This window comes from Ovis aries, chromosome 4, assembly GCF_016772045.2.
Source record: "Ovis aries strain OAR_USU_Benz2616 breed Rambouillet chromosome 4, ARS-UI_Ramb_v3.0, whole genome shotgun sequence".
In the NCBI taxonomy this organism is placed as follows: Eukaryota; Metazoa; Chordata; class Mammalia; order Artiodactyla; family Bovidae; genus Ovis; species Ovis aries.
In genome coordinates this window covers 12763051-12785012 of record NC_056057.1, presented here as the reverse complement: position 1 = coordinate 12785012, position 21962 = coordinate 12763051, and the positions used below count along the sequence as shown (strand labels likewise).

The following is a 21962-nucleotide window of genomic DNA, read 5'->3' as shown; positions in this document are numbered from 1 at the left end:
AATCCTGCTTTCAGGGTAGATTTATTTCAGTGTTTCCAATTTTCTTAAAGGATAACCTGAGAATTTCACATTTTTGCAGCGTTTATGTCATGGTTGGTGCCGACGTCCCATTTTCTTCTTGTTTACGAGAAGTTGAAAATCCACAGAATCAATTGAGATGCAGTCAAGAAATGGAGCCTGTAATAACATGTGACAAAAAATTCCGTACTCAATTTTACATTGACTGGTGCAAAATTTCATTGGTGAGTTTTTAGTTTGTTTTTGCAACTGTAATTTGAAGTGATGTGGCCAAAGAGCATTTGACTAAAATCGGAATTGCTTTGAGGAACAAATCCTGGGTTTACTTTGTTAACTGCAATTGACTTCCCTTGACTTTTAAGGATTTGGTGAGACCGTTGACAGTGCATCCATTTAAGAAATTGTGCCTCCACTTTTGTATTCAGTCTGCTCTTGATTAGTTGTTGGGGCCGGATTAGCCTGGCAGGTGGTCTGAATGATCCCCTGGACATCCAGGTGGCTACTAAGTCAAGTTTTGGAGTCTGTGTAACATGGGCAGGAAGCCTCAAATATGCTACCTTGCCCCACTTTGGAAGGCGAGATTGGAGTGCAATGGTAAATCTGAAACTAAAGCAAAACTGTGCTATGATTCGGTGTCCTGGAAACTCATTGTCAGGAAAGATCAAGGAATAAAAGGAAAAGAAGAGGAAAGTTAGAATCTTACCCAGGACCCCTTAAATATTAATTTTTTTTTTCCAAATCACTTTTTAATTAGCATGCTCAAAGACTTAGGAACATATGAGTAAGATTTCATATGTATGTCAAATACATATGATATTATACATATAATTTCTATTATATTTTTGATCCTCCTTTCTGGAAATTAGGAATGTTGGTTTACTTCTTTAGTGACCTTTAGATTTAACTTCAATCCACTCTTAATGATTGGTGGTGAGTTAGGTCTAAGTTTAAAGTTGACATTTGAACAAAGTGATTGACACATAAACACAACTGTCACTTGATGTCTTAGAAAACCAGCTGCAGGCGCCTTTCCCAGATCCGGGACGGGAGAACTCCCTGCTCACACTGAAGCACTTAGCAGCCGTGGCCCTATGCCCCAGAGTCCTCTTTCCATGTCACATGTGCCTTAGGAAAACAATGCTCTTTCTTTCTCTGTTTTCTCAAATTCAGTAAAAGTGTTCAGATGCTGTGTGGTTTACGTGTTCTATTCAATGGATGTTGAATTTACAAAGCTCAGTGTTTTGGCCATGTGCTGATCATAAAAGGGCTCAAAAGATGCCGTAGCTGCAGGCGTAACTTAAACAGATGCCTATCGCCAGAGCAGTGGACAGGGAGCCCCGGCGATGCCATTTTGCCTGTGCTTGAGCTGTACACTGTTCATGTTTAGGAAAATTATCTAATTTCTAAAGGTTTAAAAATGACATGCTCTGAAGCCTGCATTTTCTGTGGTGAGACTGCATAAAAAGAAAGGTTGGGAATTTTTGTTTTTTCCTTTTGCATGTATGTATGTATTGGTTACATCTTACCACAGAAGATTTCAAGATGCTTAACTAAGAGTCAGATAATAAGCATAATAGTGCAAATATAAAAGAACTGGGAAATCAGGGCCTGCACTTTACCAAACCATAAAGCCTAAGGTCAAGTTTGACAGTAAGCCTCCTAATGTCCCTGGTAAAATGAGGAAGTTAATTTGTTATTTAGTTCTCACTCTTAAAGGAGGCAGAGCATCAATTCCTTGGCAAAAGAGAAAGTTTTTACTAGCACTCTATCGGTAGCAAAAGTCTTCAAGTGGTGTTTAAGGGTGAGGATACTGAAAAATGCTGCAGATAATTCTCCCCAACAGTTTTTAAGGCAGGAACAAATGTAGTAACAAATTTCACATGGCTATTTTATTGTGTCCTTCAATAAAAACATTTAGCATAATTAAATGCAGCTCAGTGAAAGCAATTCAGTTAATGTAGAGGTAAATTAATATAGTACAAGTGTTCTACATTTTTTGTGCCTGGGATAGAATTTAATGAAGCGCTAGCATTTAATGTTCCTTAAACTATTTTTAAGGAAAATAGTTTATTTTTCCTAAAAATGACTTCTGTCTGCTGGATGGCAGAGGATCAAAGTTGTAGGCATTTAGAAACTGTCTCTCTCCCTCTCTTTTTTCACTCCCTTTCACTAACCTTAGAAACCATACCTGCACACTGGTAATCAGTCAGTTGACGGTTTGTTGACATCTGCAACTAGAGATTTGTCACTAGGAAACAGGAAGTATGCATAGTCACGTGTCTTTTTGCTTTGGGGGAAGTAAAGTGAAAAAGCACAATCGCACACGTGTACACATTTTTTGTGTTCGTATGTATGTATGTATATATGTTGTAGGAAGGACCTAGAAAGGCCAGTATAAACTTTAACTTGTTAACTTTCATTTATTACTTCTTCCTAGTTTCCATAAATAATTGCAAGTTCGAGGTGATAAAGTAATCAGGAAAGGTTGCTTTTTAGAAATTAGTCTGTCTTGGTATATCTAGATCTTAAGCTGTCATACTGTTTGCAACTATTAATTTCATGTGTAATTATCTTCTTTTGTATCAGGTTGATAAAACAAAGCAAGTGTCCACCTATCAGGAAGTGATTCGTGGAGAAGGGATTTTGCCTGATGGTGGAGAGTACAAACCCCCTTCCGATTCTTTGAAAAGCAGAGACTATTACACGGATTTCCTAATTACACTGGCTGTGCCCTCGGCAGTAGCATTGGTCCTTTTTCTAATACTTGCTTATATCATGTGCTGCCGACGGGAAGGAGTGTGAGTACTTTAAAACACTAATAAAAAATTATAGAACTTCTAAGATAATATATAAGATTCCATTAAAACCCAAGTTTCATTTAGTTCATAAAACACCTTGTAAATGAAATTATGTTCAAGTCAAACTACAGTACTTTATTCCTTTCAAATGAATTAAAATAGTTTTGAGTCTAGTAAACTAGAGGTTGTAATTATTATATTCAAAAATGATTAAGGCTAGATGTAAACTCATACTGCCAGAACAGTCCCAAGGATAATTGAGGCTAGGTATTTTGGTTATATAAGCCGTCCTGTGTAAGCAGAGACTGTGGGACCTATTGACATGGTAATTGCACTTTAAATAAATTGTCTCAGTCTCAGTTTGATCAGAAATGATGGTCAGATTTCTTCTTGCGATTTTTCTGGATGTCAAAAAATCCAGGGCAGTACAACCTAAATGTTTAAAAGTACATATGCAGATATATATAAACCTAGGAGTAAATTAATGAAAATAAAATGATAATTTGAGCAATGAGTCTTCACTTCATGAATAGTTAGTGCTTTCAGGACATCTGTGTCAATTAAAATAATCTCCCGAGATGATCTGGAAGTCAGGGTGACAAAGCAAATGATAAAATATTAATAAAGCAGCAAGTAGCACATTCTTCCATTTTCTCATGTAGCCTGATTTCATTATGTCATAGAATTTATTTCCAAGAGCTTGATGCTTGATCTCCATTTTTTCCCATTTTCTCCTGTGTTTCTCATCAGTATTCCATTTCTGTGTGTGCACTCATCCAAGTAATGTCATCAACCTGCTGGCAAATGCTGCCTGGTTGCATTTAATAGTGACAATGTCAGCATTTCCACCTCATGCGAGACCTGTGAGCATATAGTCTTAATGTTCCAAATTTCAATGCTAGTATTTAATTCATAAATTTTGTTTTGTTTCTAGGGAAAAGAGAAACATGCAAACACCAGAGTAAGTGTCTTCTTTCCTGTTATTTTCTTTGTCATTTCTTTCCCATGTCTCAGCTGCTCGTCATGCGCCATCCTTGTGTGCCATGCTTTTTTTCCACTCATCATCTTTCATAGTTTATTTCATAAATGTGAAAGCTGCTTTCTAAATAGAGAAATTTAGGAGGGGTAGAGAATAAACAAAGATATGAAAACTAAGCTCATATAGGTAAAAATTAAACCTAAAATATTTCAGATTCAGAATATTAACTTGCCGTTTATATTATGTGATTTCCCAATCTGCATTTCTATAAACCAGAGAACAGATGAAAAGACCTTTCATACACGTATTCCTGAATCTACAGTAATAACCTACCATAAAATGAAACTTATGTGAGTATGTATAAATGCCCCATCAGAAGCAACAGTATAAAAGCTATGGTAGTTTTATCTTAATCATAGAGATTAAATAGAATAGTAGTTTGCTACCTAGGGCTGTAATATTAACACAGTGCTTTATAGCTTAGTTTAACAAGAAATAACATTTATTTAAAAGTTAGTTTCTAATTTTCAGTTTTGTTATGTTAAAAGTATGTCAAACTTATCTTTTTCTGAAATAACTTGTAGAATGCCCAAACTGCAATAATGTTTTTTTATTAAAAAAAAATATTTTGTAACTTTTTCAAACTGATAATCTGTGGAGCTAATATGTGATTTTAAATCTGTGTTGTTTTATTTCTTTTTGACCTAGCATCCAACTGGTCCATCATAGTGCTATTCAGAAATCTACCAAAGAACTTCGTGACATGTCCAAGAATAGAGAGATAGCATGGCCCCTGTCCACACTTCCTGTATTTCACCCTGTGACTGGAGAAATCCTACCCCCTCTACACACAGACAATTATGAGAGCACCAATATGCCGTTGATGCAAACACAGCAGTAAGTGTCCACTTGGAACTGTCATTATTAATGCATGAATGTATCTGCTTACTGTCTTTCAAGCCCAGAGCTCCTCATTATGGTTGCATTTGTTTGTTTATAACTGGAGGAGAGAAGTACCCAGAGAACACTGATAGTGTAGATCCTAACCGCATGGCAAATACATAAAATTACTTGGAGGAAATTTTTTTTTTTCCTTCACGAATCGAAACAAGATGACATTCACCTTAGTGTTAGCACACTGAATGAGCTCACATACGCTTGCTCAAAGATGAGTTAACTGTGAAAAGAAAGGCATATTTTAAAGCATAGCAAATTGATTATTTTTTAAAGCTATTATTAGAATTATTTGGTTCTGTTAACCTGTTTTTTAATGTTATTACCAGAGAGCTATTTAATCTAAATTTTTTGCCTCAGGGTTTTTAAGGTTTGGGGTTTTTTCTTTTTTCTTTTTTTTAATGATTTGCTTATATATCAAAATGAGTCGTTCCGATTTTGGCTGTAAAGACACTTTATTAGTACAGACCTTCTCTGTTGTGCTAGAAGGACTGTGGTCAGAAAGCTTGGAGGACGCCTTTGTAAGGGGTAGGTGTAGAGGAAATTAGTTGAGGAGATTGCCGGTTGTTCCTGAGAACCCGTTATATATCTAGAAACTCTGTTTTAGTGTAAAGAAATTGTAAGTGAAAGTGTCATTTATTTCGAAGAACATGACGCTTACTCTTTTAAACATATGTTAAAATGGGTTAAATTCAGTTTCCCTAAGGAAGTCCCAGTTTGCTTTTGAGAGTCTTCTCTTTTTCAGTTGACTTTTGTAAATAGAATGAGTATATCTATCCCTCCCACCCCCAACACACAGACATACATACATACATACATACAGAGACACTCACACATAGATATTAGGATAGGATATAAAAGTAACCTCTTGCTGGTTAGAGATTTATTTGGACAGCGTATTGGGTACATTTTTACTCTGCAAATGCTTGTTTTACAGCCATGTAAATGACATGTGGTAATTTGAAGATTAAACAGTAATTAAAATAGTGATTAATATGAGTAGTATAGACAGACTATAAATTTGTCAAAAGACTTTGACAGTCTCAAAGCGTTATGAAAGCATGCCTAGCTAGCTCAGTCAGTAGAGCATGAAACCCTTAAAAGTATTATGAATATTTTCCTCAGGTCCTCTAACACTATGCACTTACTGTTGAACAGGCCAAGGTATATATTTGTGTGTACATATGTGTCTGTACATATGTGTCTGTGAGTAACTGATTCAGTCTATTAGCAGTAGGGAAAATGGCATATATTTAAAAGTTTGAGTTTTGGAAACAATATTCTGTCATTTATATAAATATTAAAGTTTCACAAAATCGAATTGTACTAAATGGGACTGATGGATTTTTATGTCCTCGAATGGTTAGTGGGGTCACTGTGAAACCTCTTTGTCAGGATTATTAGAAGCCGTTGAGAAAAATCAGGAAATTCAAGAATGTTGAATATTACAGTATTCAAGAATATTGTAATAGTTCACAGTTTTGCAGTCTCTCCTGTCTTTCTTGGATGAAAATTATGAACAGCTTTATCGTTCATTTTTCAAACTGAAAAGAATTGGAGAATTCTTTAAAGTTTCCATTCCTCACATTCTTTCCCTAAGAATGCTAGTAAATGTCAATACCTGTTCTTCAAAGGTTGATAGATATCTTCAAAAAAGAAGCAGTCAAATAAATTTGAGAAACGGGACTTTTTGTTTTTTGATTTAAACTGGGGGAGTTCTCAGAGCCTTCAGGGTGTTGATATGCCCTGTGAATCCATGGGAAAAGGTCAGAAGAACGAAGTTTGGGAATCTTCTACTGACAAAATAACAATGCTGTCAAATGTTAGAAGAGAAGAATATTCATTATAATGAATAGGGAAAATTGAATGTGATTTTACAACAAGTCAGTAAAACTTTAAGGGAGGATAAAAGGCTGGGTCATTTTTTTAGATGTGCTTTCTAACTATTTATGTTGAGAATAAGGATAACTCCTTAAGCTTTATTTTGATTCTCTGTGACTAGGATTTGACAATGTTGCTCCTAATACCCAAGGAAAATAAAATTTCTTACCTAGTTTATAACTAAATGCATCTTCCTGGTCCTTCCATAACCCCATCAAGACTGTCATTATCTTGATCAGATCTCTCTGTTTGCAAGGGCAATAGATTATTTTATTGAACTTGCAACAGTTGGACCATACATGTGTTTTTAAGTCCAGAAAACCTTTATATTATTCAGATTTCTGCTAATGGAAAAAGTCCATTAACTAGCACTTCTATACAAATAGGGTACATAGATAATTGCTGATGTTCACGATGATGATTCTGAGGCACTGCAAGATCATCAAGCGCGTCTGACTCATCAGAGGAAAATTAAATCACATTTGATGCAGTTTCGGTGTTGAGTGTGTATTATCTTCCTTTTATTCTTGGAAATGGATAATATGTGCATGGTCTCTATGGTAACTCTCTATAAGCCAGAATATGTGATTAACCTCATTTTCCAACCATGCCAGAAAATAGGGAATTTATTGTATCAGGTTCATCACAATTGTCCTTTATGCGAATTCAGTTTTTGCTCCTAACCTGTTTTTGAAGGTTTGTTTCAGCTCAGGTACACACATATATAAATATTTTGGTCATTTGGATCAAACTGAATTCTCAGTGTTAAAATGAGATATTATATTTGATAAGGCATTACAGAACTTGATAGCCAGGTATATCCTTGGATGGAGCTGCCTGGTATTTATTAAACTCTTTCTGAAAGGGTGTGAGTTTCATCTTCACATAGGCATACTAACTGTACTGAATTTATTGTTCATAATGTGGATAGCTACATCATTTTGTATTTATTCTTCAGATTTGACATCAGAAATATTTAGGCATAAGATAGGGTTGCAAGTTTATCTTGACTTCTAAGCAAGGCTCAAGAACATTCAAAGCTTTTCTTCAGAGCTGCACAGAAACCTGTTTGGGTCTTTTAAAGAAGTCAATCCGATGTGTAACGAACCTTGTAACAGTCTAGAGAACACTGTGTAATGGGAGGCTACCACTGTTATTTATTAATTATACAACCTTCTTTTTGGTAGAATGCTTCATATGACTCCAGACTGGCCCCTTAAATTAGATAGTAAAAAATGTTTAATCATTTGCAGATAATAAAATTGAGACCTGGATAAGAGACTTTGAGTTCAGTTCAGTTGCTCAGTCGTGTCCGACTCTTTGCGACCCCATGAATCACAGCACGCCAGGCCTCCCTGTCCATCACCAACTCCTGGAGTTCATTCAGACTCACGTCCATCGAGTCAGTGATGCCATCCAGCCATCTCATCCTGGGTTGTCCCCTTCTCCTCCTGCCCCCAATCCCTCCCAGCATCAGAGTCTTTTCCAATGAGTCGACTCTGCATCAGGTGGCCAAAGTATTGGAGTTTCAGCTTCAACATCAGTCCTTCCAATGAACACCCAGGACTGATCTCCTTTAGGGTGGACTGGTTGGATCTCCTTGCAGTCCAAGGAACTCTAAAGAGTCTTCTCCAACACCACAGTTCAAAAGCATCAATTCTTTGGCGCTCAGCTTTCTTCACAGTCCAACTCTCACATCCATACATGATCACTGGAAAAACTATAACCTTGACTATTTGTTGGCAAAGTAATGTCTCTGCTTTTCAATATGCTATCTAGGTTGGTCATAACTTTTCTTCTAAGGAGTAAGCGTCTTTTAATTTCATGAGATTTTAAATTAGGTCAAAACCAGTCTTGATATCAAGTTAGCAATAGATACTGTGATCATTGACCTCTAGGATTTCTGATTCAGGCTACAGGCAAGGTGATTGAACAGATAGTAGAAAGGGTAACTGGAGCAGGTCCAGAGACAGGGGACTTGCTAGAAAGGAAGTTATTTTCTGTTCCTTCTCCTTTTCAGATTAGAGAGACAGTGCAGACAGACAGTCTTAAAATTATTACATGTAGAAATATAAAGTGTATTTATTTGATATTTGCTAATGTCTTTATTGTTTGTGTGTGTGCTTAGCTGTGTCTGACTCTTTTGCCACCCCGTGGGCTGTAGCCCACCATACTCCTCTGTTCATGAAATTTTCCAGGCAAAAAATACTGGAGTGGTTTGCCATTTTCTTCTCCAGGGGATCTTCCGGACCCAGGGATCAAACCCACATCTCTTGTGTCTCCTGCATTGGCAGGCAGACTTTTTTTTAACCACTTGTACCACCTAGGAAGCCCCAATGTCTTTATTGTTTAATAAACTTTAATTCTGGGATGATTTAAAAGGTACAGAAAAGTTGTAAAGATAATACAGAGTTCACAGAGGTACCCCCCACCACAGTTCTCCCATTGTTAACATCTTACTGCCCCAGAGACCAATAATGCATGCATGCTGTGTTGCTTCAGTCATGTCCACCTCTTTGCACCTCTTTGTAGCCCACAGGCTCCTCTGTCCATAGAATTCTCCAGGCAAGAATACTGGAGTGGATTGTCATGCCCTCCTCCAGGGCATCTTCCCGACCCTGGGATTCAACCTGCATCTCCTATGTATCCTGCATCGGCAGTCAGATTCTTTACCACTAGCACCAACTGGGAAGCCCAAGAAACCAACATTTCTGCTTTACTATTAACCAGACTTCAGACTGTTTCCCCTCCAGATTTCACTAGTTTTTCCCTCAATGAGCTTTTTCTTCTCCAAGATTCCATCTAGGACACAATAATCGGCATATCTCTTTAGTCTCTTCTGGTGTAGGCAGCCCACTCCAGTACTCTTACCTGGCAAATCCCATGGGCGGAGGAGCCTGGTGGGCTGCAGTCCATGGGGTCGCTAGGAGTCGGACACGACTGAGCCACTTCACCTTCGCTTTTCACTTTCATGCATTGGAGAAGGAAACGGCAACCCACTCCAGTGTTTTGCCTGGAGAGTCCCAGAGGCGGGGGAGCCTGGTGGGCTGCAGTCCATAGGGCCGCACAGAGTCAGACACAACTGAAGCGACTTAGCAGCAGCAGCAGCTCTAGGCAGTGTAGACCCTCCTTGTTTCTCCTGACTTTGACAGTCTTGAGGAGCACTGGCCAGGTCTTCTGTAAAATGTCCCCCATCCTGAAGTATAGTCAGACTTCTTACATCTGTGCTTAATTGCTTGTCTTTGTAGCTTAGTGAATATGTGACTGTTAATAGGAAGAATTTTTTCCACTGAAAGCAGTTCCCTGACTTATTATAATTTATTACTAGAAAGCACACTCTCAAGTAATTCTTACAAGTCAGTTTGCTTTAGGCACTTCCCTGGTGGTCCATGGTTAAGATCCCCCCTTCCCGTGCAAGGGGTGCAGGTTTGATCCCTGGTTGGGAAGCTGAGATCCCACATGCCTCTTGGCTAGACAACCAAAGCATAAAACAGAAGCAATGTTGTGGCAAATTCAATAAAGACTTTAAAAACTGTGCACATTTAAAAAAAAAAAAACTTAAAAATAAGAGTAAATTATCTTTGCCCAAAGAATCATTGTTGTGATTAGATGTTATGTTTCTTACCAAAGACATAATATCAAAAATATAATATAGTTTTAACTGCTGTGTGAAGAACCTGCCTGCCAATGCAGGAGACGTAAGAGACGCAGGTTCAATCCCTGGGTCAGGAAGATCCCCTGGAGGAGGGCATGGCAACCCACTCCAGTATTCTTGTCTGGAGAATTCCATGGACAGGGGAGCCTGGCGGGCTACATGCAGTCCATAGAGTTGCTAAGAGTCAGACACGACTGACGTGACTTAACACACACTATGTATCTCAAAGATAAGCTTTTATATTAATTTAAATTATGAGCTTCCCTGGTGACTCAGATGATAAAGAATCTGCCTGAAATGCAAGAGACCCGGTTTCAATCCCTAGGTCAGGAAGATCCCCTGCAGAAGGGAATGGCAACCCACTCCAGTATTCTTGCCTGGGAAATCCCTGGACAGAAGAGCCTGGCAGGCTGCGGTCCATGGGGATCACAAAGAGTCAGACATGACTGAGCGACTAACACACAGTAATTTACATTAAGAAAGTCAAATTCCAAGGCATAGGATTTTAGGTCCTAAAAGGACTATTGAGAGATAATCTAGCCTGGTTATTCCCAAAGCAAGTTTCAGGCCACGCTCCCCTGTGAGGCTTTAACAATACAGATCCCAGGACCCTGCTTTCTAGGATGTATGTATTATGGTGGAGCAGGAAAAATAAAATTGAGAATCCCAGCTTTAAAATATTTAAAGAGCAGGATTCAGGTTTTCTGGTATTTCTGCTGAGGGTGGTGGGAGGGGGAACAGTTTTTCCTACTTCCCCTTGAGGGGTCTGTTCCAAAGAAAATGTGGCAGTCTAGACTGTTGGGCTTCATGAGTTTATTATGCCCATCAGCCTCTCTGCTTTCACACTCCCTTAAATTGCAGAAGGGGATGGTGTGGAGAAGTGAGAGGTGAGTGATGACTAGAAAATGATGTCTTAATGGGACAGAGAAATGGTAAACCTGGAAAGGATAAAAACCACCCAGGAAATTGTACTCACTTTCCATTTTTATGGACAGCATTGACCAGAGGCTCCCCAATTTTCAATTTTCTAAAAAATGATTTATTCTTAAATTTATAATGTATAATGCGGTCTTTTTTGGGGTAGATCTGACTCCTCATTATTTTTTTCTTATACCGACATCAATATCAGTTGATTTTTCCTGCATGGGAGGCATATTCAATGAGGAGTTTATGTAAGGAATGATAAGGGAAGGTAACCCAAACATTTTCCAGGAAGATTTTACTTGGCTATACCAAAATCTTCCTTATTCATTATGCTAAACATAACACTTAATCCAGGGTGATTGGGTCTCCCTCAAAACAGGAAGTAGGTTGTGTTTAATCTTTTACAAATTAACAGTATAAAAGTAGAATTAAGTCTTCTAATTATAGATATTTAGTAACTAATCATTTTGCTTTTAACTAAAGTATTTTTCCATTTGTCCTCCCTTGGATAATAGTGAGAACCAACTTCATGGTAAAATTCCATAAATAAAAAATTAGGTTTCAATAAAAGTTATTATCAGTTGGAGAGACTTTCTGGAGATGAAGGTAATTTCTTGTTGACAAGAAGTGTCAAGCAGCCAAGGATATGTCAGAGCCATTGACTTTTTAAAAAATTCAGCAAGGAAACACTAAAAGCAATAAGTATATCTCTCTGATGGATTTTGGTCCTAGTGATTTTGACTCCATTCTAAACTTGTGGTAGACTTGCTTTTGGCTTTATAAAAGTAGGAGGGAAAAACCTACAATAAACAAATATCTCCTTCTTTATATTGCACGTTTATTCTACATTGATTTTAACTAAAATTAGATCTTGAAATTTAAAATTGTGGTGATGTTTCCAATTTCTTTGTGTCCTTCCTTCCTTCTTTGAGCCAAATAATGACTTGAGTCCTTAGTAAAAGTAGTCATAGGACCCAAATCAGCATTTCTGTAGAAAAGAATTTGTAGAAAATTTAAGGTTTGATAATACCACTTTTTGTTGATAATTGAGAAATGCCCAAGATGTTATTATTTCTTATTGTTAAATGAATCCATACTAATTCACAAGAGAAGTGTTTTATGTTCCCCATAACTAAACTGCTGTCATTTGTTTTCAACTCTGGCACAGATTCTGTGGCTTTTATAGAAATCACTTAACCTTTCTTTGCTCTGGGTCTTCAAGCACGTGGGAATATAATGAGTTGATAATCATCAACCTTACTCATAGAATAACTCAATGGGGTATCCAAGAACATCAAATTATCTTAAAATGGTTATACAAATAATAAATGATTGTGGACTCCCCCTAAATCACTTATTTGTTAATTTGCAAGTTATTACCTTTGCTATCTTAAAGGATAGAGTTTGTGCAATAGCTAATTTACATAATTTTCTATTTAAATGCCTGTAATTAATGGTAAAAATAGAAAATAATTAATGCTAATAATTCAGAGAATTACAGTTTTTGTAAATCTTTTCTCTACATAATTCAGTTTACCCATAATAATCTTTCTGTTAGTCCTTTAATAACTTAATTATTCTAAATAGTCTTATGACTTTAAAAGGTCCTTTCTTTGAAGGATTATACGACTTCTATTTGAAGTCAGACCCCACTCTCCTGTCTAATTGCCTTTAGCAACCTGCTTTTACCAAAGATGAAAACGTTTCCATTTTCTTACTGCAGTCTCTGTTCAGCTATAGCAAAGTCAGGAGTGGGCATTTTTTTTTAGTATGCCTTAAGCAGCCCTCTTATGAGGTACCTCCCTTCAGCCTTTAAATGAAATACGTACTTCAGATATGCCCATCATAGGTATATTAACACTTACAGGCTCACATGTAGCCACAGGTTTGGACAACCGCAAAATCAGTTATGTGTGTACACCTTGGAGACAGAGGATGTTGAATCTCCACAAATTTTTGGTTGAGCACCTTTTTGTACACACCGTGCTTATATATATGCAACTCATGTAAGTTTCTGTTGAAGTTGCAAGGAGCATATGTACATCGCTAACCAGCTGGGACACACACTGCAAACACTTTTAAATCTCTAAACCAGCGTAGCACACACAATCGCTCATGCTTCTCTGAATGCTGTGCTTATTTGTGTGTGGCACTTCTCTTCGAACCTAACCAAGCCCATAGCTATTTAGAAAGTTGTAGCAGAAGAGGGGGAAAAAAATGATGGCTAGAGAAGACATTACAGGGCATAGACTGACTCTGATCTATGGCTTGAAAACTGTGTTCCACAGAAGGGTGAGAGGGCTGACCAGTGAGTGGGGTGGGAGTGGGGGGCAGCCACGTCGTTCACAGCTTGATTTTTGAGTTTGGTTATCTTTATCTAGGGTTTTTGAGAGACTTTCTTTGTCCTATTTGGTGTCTCTGTTTTGTCAAAATGTATTGATTTAATCCATCAATAGGCTAAATAGAGCTAAAGATGATAGGAAGTGAGGAAGAGAGAGTGTGTGTGTGTGTGTGTGTGTGTAAGGTATATTGTATTTGTTTCTAATATAGAATAGACCCAAAGTTAGTTGTACCTGAGATGTTGAAACAAAACTCTTGTTTCCCCTTGAAGGGGCAAATATCCCCTTCCCAAATGCCAGTGAAATTACATTTTTGACTTTGGTAGTAAAGGTGTTTGTTTTTCCATCCTTAAATCTATAACTTAATGTCCTTTCCGGGATTTGTAAATTCATCTTTTTGCTTTTGTGATCAAAGGCACTACAAATACATTTTGAGAAGTACTGAAAGAATAGGCAAAGGAAAATACTCCCTGAGATCTCCCAAGGATTAATAGGGCTGATAGGTAATAGCAAAAAAAAAAAAAAGAATGTGATTATTGAGATGAATTATAAACTAACTACTTCAAACTGAATTCAATTTGATTTTATTTCCTTAACCATCTCTTTTAAATAGAATTGAAATTTTTAAAAAAAAATCACTGGAAGTCATTAACATTCCTATGGATTAGTTTAAGAGTTTAAACAATGTTTAACTAGCATGTACTGTTTTCCAGTTTAGGTCCTTATATTTGGAGCATAATATTTGCCTGGCTGAAATGATTCAGATCAATGGTTTTCAAACTCTGTTTCTTGGAGGTTTCTTTAAAATGCCTTAGGGGCCAGCATGAGAGGCAAAGGAAACAAAGGAGGCGGCATTCCTGGCTCCCTTGTTTCAACCCAGGCAACCTCACATTTATCTCTTTTGTACATCAAGAGTTCTGCTTAGGATTTCAATTAAAAGGAATTCCATTCCTGAAGAGAAACAAAAAACCTTGAAAATCCCTGGCTTAGATCAGGCCCTATTCTCTTGCAAGATTGAGTGCGAGAATTTCTTCTACACAGAATCTAAATTGTACATTTTTGTAAACTACTTCTCATATCAAAATATGAAAATGAGTGGGTGAATGTGTGTCCGTGAACATGTACGTCCTATGAATCTTTTTAAGTATCTTCATTTTTGTATGTGTTCATTCAAACATTGTATGCTTCCTGCTAGGGGTGCTATACAAAATAGGAACATTCTCACTGTTAAGGCACTTTGGGGCAATTAAATATTAAGTGGGGAGAAATACAATGACAACATCAGGATGAAAGCGTGCTGAATGGTAACCTAATTGGGGAAGAAATGCTTGGAGAGGAAGGAGGCATAGAAGAGCGGGTACTTGAGATGTTACTTTATAAATTAAAACTAATAAGTTAAATATTTTAATTAACATTCCTCGTGGGATACTTTAAATTATGGGAGTAACAAGAGGCCACTGTAACAAATTTGGGGTTGAGTTTGCAAGGATAAATGCAGGCTAGTTGGTGGCAAGAGGTAACAGAGGCCGTGGTGGTGGTGGTTTCATTTCAAGCAGTTCCGGGGGGTGCTCCATATAGGAGCTAGATATATTGGGTTGGACTTGTGTACCACACTAAGAAACCTGAAACTTAATTCACAGGTAGGAATAAGGAAATGACGAGATGCGTTCATTTGAATGGCATAGTCAGATTTGTGCCTTGGAAGATTGTCTGGCTGAAGCGTGCACAGTAAATGATAAGGAGGCAAGAATGGGAATGAGGAAACGATGCAGACCAGTGCAAAAATCCAAATGAGAAATGGTGATGGCTTCCATCAAGGCTAGAGATGGGGAAGATGTGAACAGACTCACAGGGGACTGAGGAGACTCATGAAGGGTTCCTAAGTGATTGGATTTGGGGCTGAATGAGGGGGGAGAGTCAGTGAAGATTTCTGTGCTTTTGACTTGTCCAGTTGGTGGATAGCCAGTGTCATTTCCTGGGAGTTGGATGGAGGAGCACAGATTTGGCACAGTGATTGAAGGTGGTGATACATGTTGTTCTGTGAGTGTGTACATGTGATCTAGACCTGGATCTGAACATGTACAGGTTATAGGCACACGGCCAGGAGTCCCTGTGTTCACGTCTTTATCTACCACTTCCTAGCTATGTAGCCTTGGACCTCAGCCTACTTCCTCATCTGTAAATTGGGAAAAATAATATTGATACCTACCTCCTTGTGTTCTTATGAGATAGAGTTTAACAGGTAATAGAAACTCCTTGAGTCTTATCAAATATTGTTATTATTCCTCTTTCTCAGACCTCGGTTTCCTCATCCATAAACTTGTGAGGGTTGGGGGACCATGTTTGTGCTGGATTAAATGATTTCTGGGGTCCTTTCTAGCTATATAAAGTTTTTCATTCTAATGTGTCTGCTCTCTGTTTACATGTGTGTGAATAAAAAGTTTTACTAAAAAATGTTAATCATTTCTAGGAACTTGCCACATCAGACTCAAATTCCCCAACAGCAGACTACAGGTGAGTACTAAAAATAGTAAGCTGATGTTTATGAATGAAGCTAATAGATTAAAAGATTGTTTTAGTAGTAGATAATTTATGAAGCTTTAGCTTTACCAAGTAAGACAAAACAGTTGTGTCATTCTTAAATCAGAGTTAGAACCTCAGGATAATAGCTTAGATTATTGCATAGATCGGCATCAGAGTGATAAACACAGAGTAAATGGTCTTAAAGCAAAAGCATCCATGGAGGTCCTGTCTAATTAAGGAAGACTGAATAAGATCCCCTTCCTTCAGCGAAGCTCCCTATTCTTCCCCTTGGTATGAAAGATTCTTAGCTTGGATGCTTCCAGGATTTGTCTCAGTAAGTGAGCAGCTTGAAACTGACTCTTACAAAAGAAAACCATTGTGACTAATCAGTGAGGCTTCAGGGGGATAAAGGAGAAATGGTTGGCCTGGTTTTAATGCAGCTTTAAAAAGCTGTTATAACATGACCAATAACAAGATGGCGGACAATCCTCCCTGTTTCCCTAAGACTTGCTTTCTTTAAGTTTATTTCTTTCAAGTGTCCCTAAAAATTTTCCACAGCCAATTATTTCATTCATCTCTGTACCAAGTAGATAACTTATTCATGATTGTCTTCTAATTAGCGGTTGATTCCTAGTTCTGATTGCCAAGCAACCAGTAATGCCTTTGTAGCTCTTTTGGAAAAGCAAGAGAAGTTTTAAAACTGTAAGTTGGATGTGGAATTCTGAGTATGAATAGTGGTATTGTGGTGGGGAAGCTATTAAGTAAGTCTCGTTAGAACTTTAGGCACATATAGAAAATCTGTGCATATTTCCATTCAAAAAATTATCTTCTCTGTTAATGCTTTCGGGAATTTAAGGAGATTTTCGTTTGACAACTTTTCAAAGATTTGAGGCAAGTATAATGAAGTTGTTCATCAGATTTTAAGTACAAGATAACGTTTATACGAATTTTCCCCACAGTTTTGATTGCTGTGTTTTAATTAAATGTTAACATGTTTCAACAAGACCGTTCAATATATTGATGCAGTGATTCTTGTGTGAGCATTCAGGTGATTGATGAAGGAACAAACTGGTATAAATGTCTAAAGAGCAAAGAAATAAATGACTCCTTACTACCACTAAGTTCATGACTTTTTTTCGGAGAGATAAAATTTTAAAAGGGTATTTCTACCATGAAAATGCTAGAACTTCTTCCTCATAGGCTTCAATCTCTCCTAAGATGTTCTTCTGCTATTTCTTAATTATTTCAGACAAGGAATGAAGGAAGACAATATCTAGAAAAATAGTCAATAGTTCTTTTGAATATATAAAAAAATCTAGATTTTACTTCTCTCCCCTCCCGTTGGGGGAAATAAGGAAACCTAAGTATGTGATGTTAGAGAGATTTGTTTAATAGTTGTATACATTTTTAGCAAGTAGACTTATTAGCTTGCTATGTTTTAGTAATAGGCACCATTTCCAAATAAAAAGACAGTTTATGCCTGAGCAAGTGTTATAAGAGCCAGTGAATTTCCCTAGGGGGATTTTAGGTTGTTCAGCCTAATTTTCTAAGTTATTTTTCTAAAACAGGTTTTAGGAAACAAGCATTTTGCTTGAGTCAGGAAAGCTTTCATCTCCTTTTTAGTTAACACGGTAGCCTATTACCTTCTTGTTTTCTTACATTTTTCTGTAATTTGGGGTATATTATTGCACCATCTCTTCTTGGTTATTTTTGACTTGTTCTCATTTTCAGTGAGTCCCCAAAGTACCTAAATACTAAAGGGAGAGAAACCACCCTAGCATCTTTTATGATTATGATAGATTGTTGTGTTTCTTCCTCGGATAAATATAACACCAAATAGACTTGTGACTCCTGGAGAGAAGAGCTAAATGGGCATGTTACACTCCTTACTCCCTTTCTGTTCATTTGGATGAAAAAACAAAGTTTGTTCCCCAATTTTATTCCATTCTGTGTGCACATGCATAGATTCAGTGCTATGGATGTGTCAAAATTCTCATGGCACAGCTTTCCTGTCCGTCCGCATTCTGGTTATCTTAGTATCACAAGGAGGCAACAACATTTGTGCAGGGTTTACATAATTTGCTTTTTGCAAGTACCTCAAAGCATTATGTTGGTATCACAGTTTTCTTTATGAAGGTAATTTAAGCACAGTGTTTGTCTCTTGGATACCAAGATATTTTATTTGAGCTTCCTCTATGGAATTTGCCAATGGAGAGTGTATTTTGAAGTTTGTTTTCTTTAGTTAGTTGTTTTCTCTTAAAAGATCATCAGAACTTTAAGAAATGAACTGACTGCTGGGGTTGTAATCTTGCACTCAAGTGCTAGCTCAGATAATAGAGCAGTTAAGAGCTGACAGTGAGTAGTACTACCATTTAGACCAGCCCAAGCCGTCAGTTCTGATGTCCCTTCAGATTCTTTCATTTTCTCTGTTCTTCCTACCCACATGATTTTTTCTAAAGAGACGTGATTAAACGATGCAGTCATACATCTCACAGTCAGAACTCATTCTTTTTGTTTATTGTGGGAGGAATTTTCAGACCATGCCTTTTGAGAAATATAAAACGTTATAACTTTGACCCAAGAGTGAAAGTCGTTCAGTAGTGTCCGACTCTGCGACCCCATGGACTATACAGTCCATGGAATTCTCTAGGATAGAATACAAGAGTGGGGGGAGCCTTTTCCTTCTCCAAGAAGGAGAGGACTAATTTAGACTTTGCTCTTTTTTGTTGTTGTTGTTGAAAACCAAATGCAAAGAAATAACGCAACATAATTATGTTAAGAAGATAGAAAATTATGCCTTGCCATAATTTGTTTTGCTCAAAGTCTAAACGTTGTCCATGTCTAACTCACTCATATTCATTCTTACGTATTGCAGGTAAATGGTATTCCTGAAGAAAGAAAACTAACCGAAGCAATGAATTTATAATCAGACGATATAGCACTTTTGCGTGTGTGAGTGCCCAGTCACTCAGTTGTGTCCAACTCTTTGGGACCCCATGGAATGTAGCCCACCAGGTTCCTCTGTCCATGGGGTTTTCCAGGCAAGATTGCTGGAGTGGGTTACTATACCCTCCTCTAGGAAATCTTCCTGACCCAGGAATTGAACCCGTATCTCCTGCATTGCAAGTGGATTCTTTACCACTTAAGCCACCTGGGAAGTCTTAATATAGCACTTTTATTTTTTTTCTCTCTTCCAATAATGCATGAGCTTTTCTGACATATGGTATGCATGTTGACAGTATTAAGTATATACCAAATAATATACAGTATAACATTCATTTTACTAATTTTTTTTGTACTTAAGGCATTTTTGACAATTTGTAAAACATTGATGACTTTATATTTGTTACGATAAAAAGTGATCTTTAAAATAAATATTATTAATGAAGTCTGATGTGTGGCAAAATTTACTTCAGAAACTATTTGATTGCCTCCTGTGTGGTAGGAATCTTTTATTGCTAGGAACAGGTTCACCTATTTATTCTTTATTTAATGAGATTTTTATTAAGCACTTCCTGTAATATATAAATATATGCTCTTGTGTTCCAAGTGAGTAACACATTTACTTAAATAGCATTGTGGCCTGTAAAGCTTATTCTTTTATATACTGCTTCTTGGAGTGTTTAGGGTAAATGTGGTTCTTTGGATCTGACAGTTCAGATCTACAGTTCATGAAGGGCTGCCCAGACTGCATATTTACCCTGACTCTATAATCACCTATTTGGTTTTAGAAGCATGCCAGGAGTTGTTGCTCAAAAAGAGAACAGTTGCCTGCTGCTGCTGATGACATGAATTAGTTCCAAAACCCCAGGATCTCCTGTGGTAACACTAAAGGCTTAGCAGAGTGTCTTTATAACATATTGGCCTGCTTCATGCATTGTGGACACTATTCAGACCAGTGTGTCCATCAGACAAGCTCAGAGGCTGTCTGGGAAACCTTGTGGTCTAGACCATCTGGAAAATCTTCTCTTAATCTGCTCTGGGCAGATTTCTGTATTACCTATTAATTAATTGCTCAGAGTACACAAATGCTGTGTAAATCTGATTCCAGAATCCAAAAAGATTCCCTGTCAGTGTTGTGTGCAACGACTTGTCTTCCACTTAGGGGGACATACTCTATCATGTCCTTGACATTGAAGGTTCTCCTCCCAAGCACTCCTTCCTGGGACTTAACAGAGAATGTGGTGGTGGTGGTTTAGTCACGAATCATGTCTGACTCTTAGAACTCTATATGGACTATAGCCTGCCAGGCTACTCTGCCCATGGGGTTTCCCAGGCAAGAATGCTGGAGTGGATTGCCATTTCCTTCTCCAGGGGATTTTTCCTACCCAGGGACTGAACCTGCATCTCCTGTGTCCCCTTCATTGGCAAGTGGATTCTTTACCGCTAGCACCACCTGGGAAGCCCTGAACACTCATGAGTCAGCTACAGCTTGTGTTAGTTATCCCTCCAGTGGCTGGCAAAAGGGTAAGGTACATAAGGTTGAGTGTTCTCCACAATCTAATGGACAGAAAAAGGCAGGAATGGTATCTTATTCACATTTCACAGAATTAAAATGTTCCTTATGTTTTATTGAAACCTTACCACGTTATTAATAAATCTCATGTCTTAAAAGGTTGTACATGGGCAACAAGGATTTCCCTGGTTAGATCATCTCACTTTACGTTCCATTAATAGGCTGCAGTTCATCGTAGGTAATTTATCACGTAGTTTTCGTATTGATGTTTATATTTGTTAATATCGTGGCAGCGATGGTGGCATGCTGCTTGGATCTTCTTTCAGGAAAGAGTTGCCATTCAGCTGCGAGGAGAATGGTTAGCTGAGAGCTTCCAGTTGTTAGCATCTTCAGGATCTGCTTTTGGCCTTTGAAAAAAGGCAGAGCCTTCCTGGGCAGCTGCCCTCCAGCAATGACTGAGCATGGTCTGAGTCCTAGGGCGTGGTGTGTGTGTTTGTGTATGTGTGTGTGTGTGTGTGTGTGTGTGCACGCTCAGTCATGTCTGACTCTTTGTGACCCCATGGACTGTTGCCTGCCGGGCTCCTCTGTCCATGGGATTCTCCAGGCAAGAACGCTGGAGCGGGGGATCTTTATTTTGGAGCTTGCTGTTGGATTAGCGGTCAGATGTGTGTTGTGGTCAGATGTGCTCCTTCCCAATCCTGCTTCCTCTCCACTCCCTTTCCTTTGAGAGCTGTCAGATTCCCATCATTGGGTTGAAGATTTTCCTTGAGGCTGAAGATTTTCCTTGCCCAGTTCTGCTTCCATCCCCTCTTAACTGTCACAGCTTTGGTCCTAATAAACATTTGAACTTGGAATTCTGTTTCAACATCTACTTTCCAGAGGCTTCAACTGATCATTATAATACTTCTTTACATTCCCAATCACAAATGTGGATCAACGGTTCAAAAATGGCTCACTGAAGAAAAAAAGTGATAAAAAAACAAGCACCTTATGCCAATATACACACACTATAATTCAAAACAATGCCGTGAACGTAAGAAATGATTAGGGCTCCCATTGAAAATATAGGCTATAAGTCTCTAAATACTGGAATACATGATTTTTGGTGTGGATTTTACATCAAAGAAGCCCAAACAGAAAAGTGCCAGCCTTAAAAGTGGATTTTATTGGGTCAGAAATCTGTTCCCTAGTACCTCAATAACTAGTTTGTGGTCTGTTTTGACTAATGTCTATTTTTGCATCTTTTTCAAATAATACATAATCCCTTTTTAATAAACCAATTGGGAATGAAACTGATTGAATTTATAGATAAATTCAACACAGAAGTAGTGAATTAGCTTGGTTCTCCCCAGAACAGACCATTCATTTTGGGAGGTAATCCCAGGAAGCCAGAGTATAGAAGCAGAAAGGGTGAGATTAGGAAGACAATCAAGGG

The 21962-nt window shown here is 37.8% G+C and overlaps 1 protein-coding gene across 4 annotated transcripts in view; it reads left to right on the top strand.

The window, feature by feature from the left end:
• Positions 1–19459, top strand: part of SGCE (sarcoglycan epsilon) — a 67753-nt gene extending 48294 nt beyond the window's left edge. Inside the window, exons 6-12 of one of the 4 annotated variants that reach the window (XM_042248383.2) lie at positions 80–242; positions 2605–2816; positions 3751–3777; positions 4504–4692; positions 16019–16062; positions 16928–16962; positions 18947–19459. In XM_042248383.2, coding sequence (XP_042104317.1) covers positions 80–242; positions 2605–2816; positions 3751–3777; positions 4504–4692; positions 16019–16062; positions 16928–16962; positions 18947–18997 — 721 coding nt within the window. In that variant the 3' untranslated portion in view covers positions 18998–19459. The remainder of the gene's footprint in view (positions 1–79; positions 243–2604; positions 2817–3750; positions 3778–4503; positions 4693–16018; positions 16063–16927; positions 16963–18946) is intronic. The other 3 variants (XM_042248384.2, XM_012176349.5, XM_027968458.3) reach the window with 3 other exon arrangements.
• The last annotated feature ends 2503 nt before the right edge of the window (positions 19460–21962 follow it).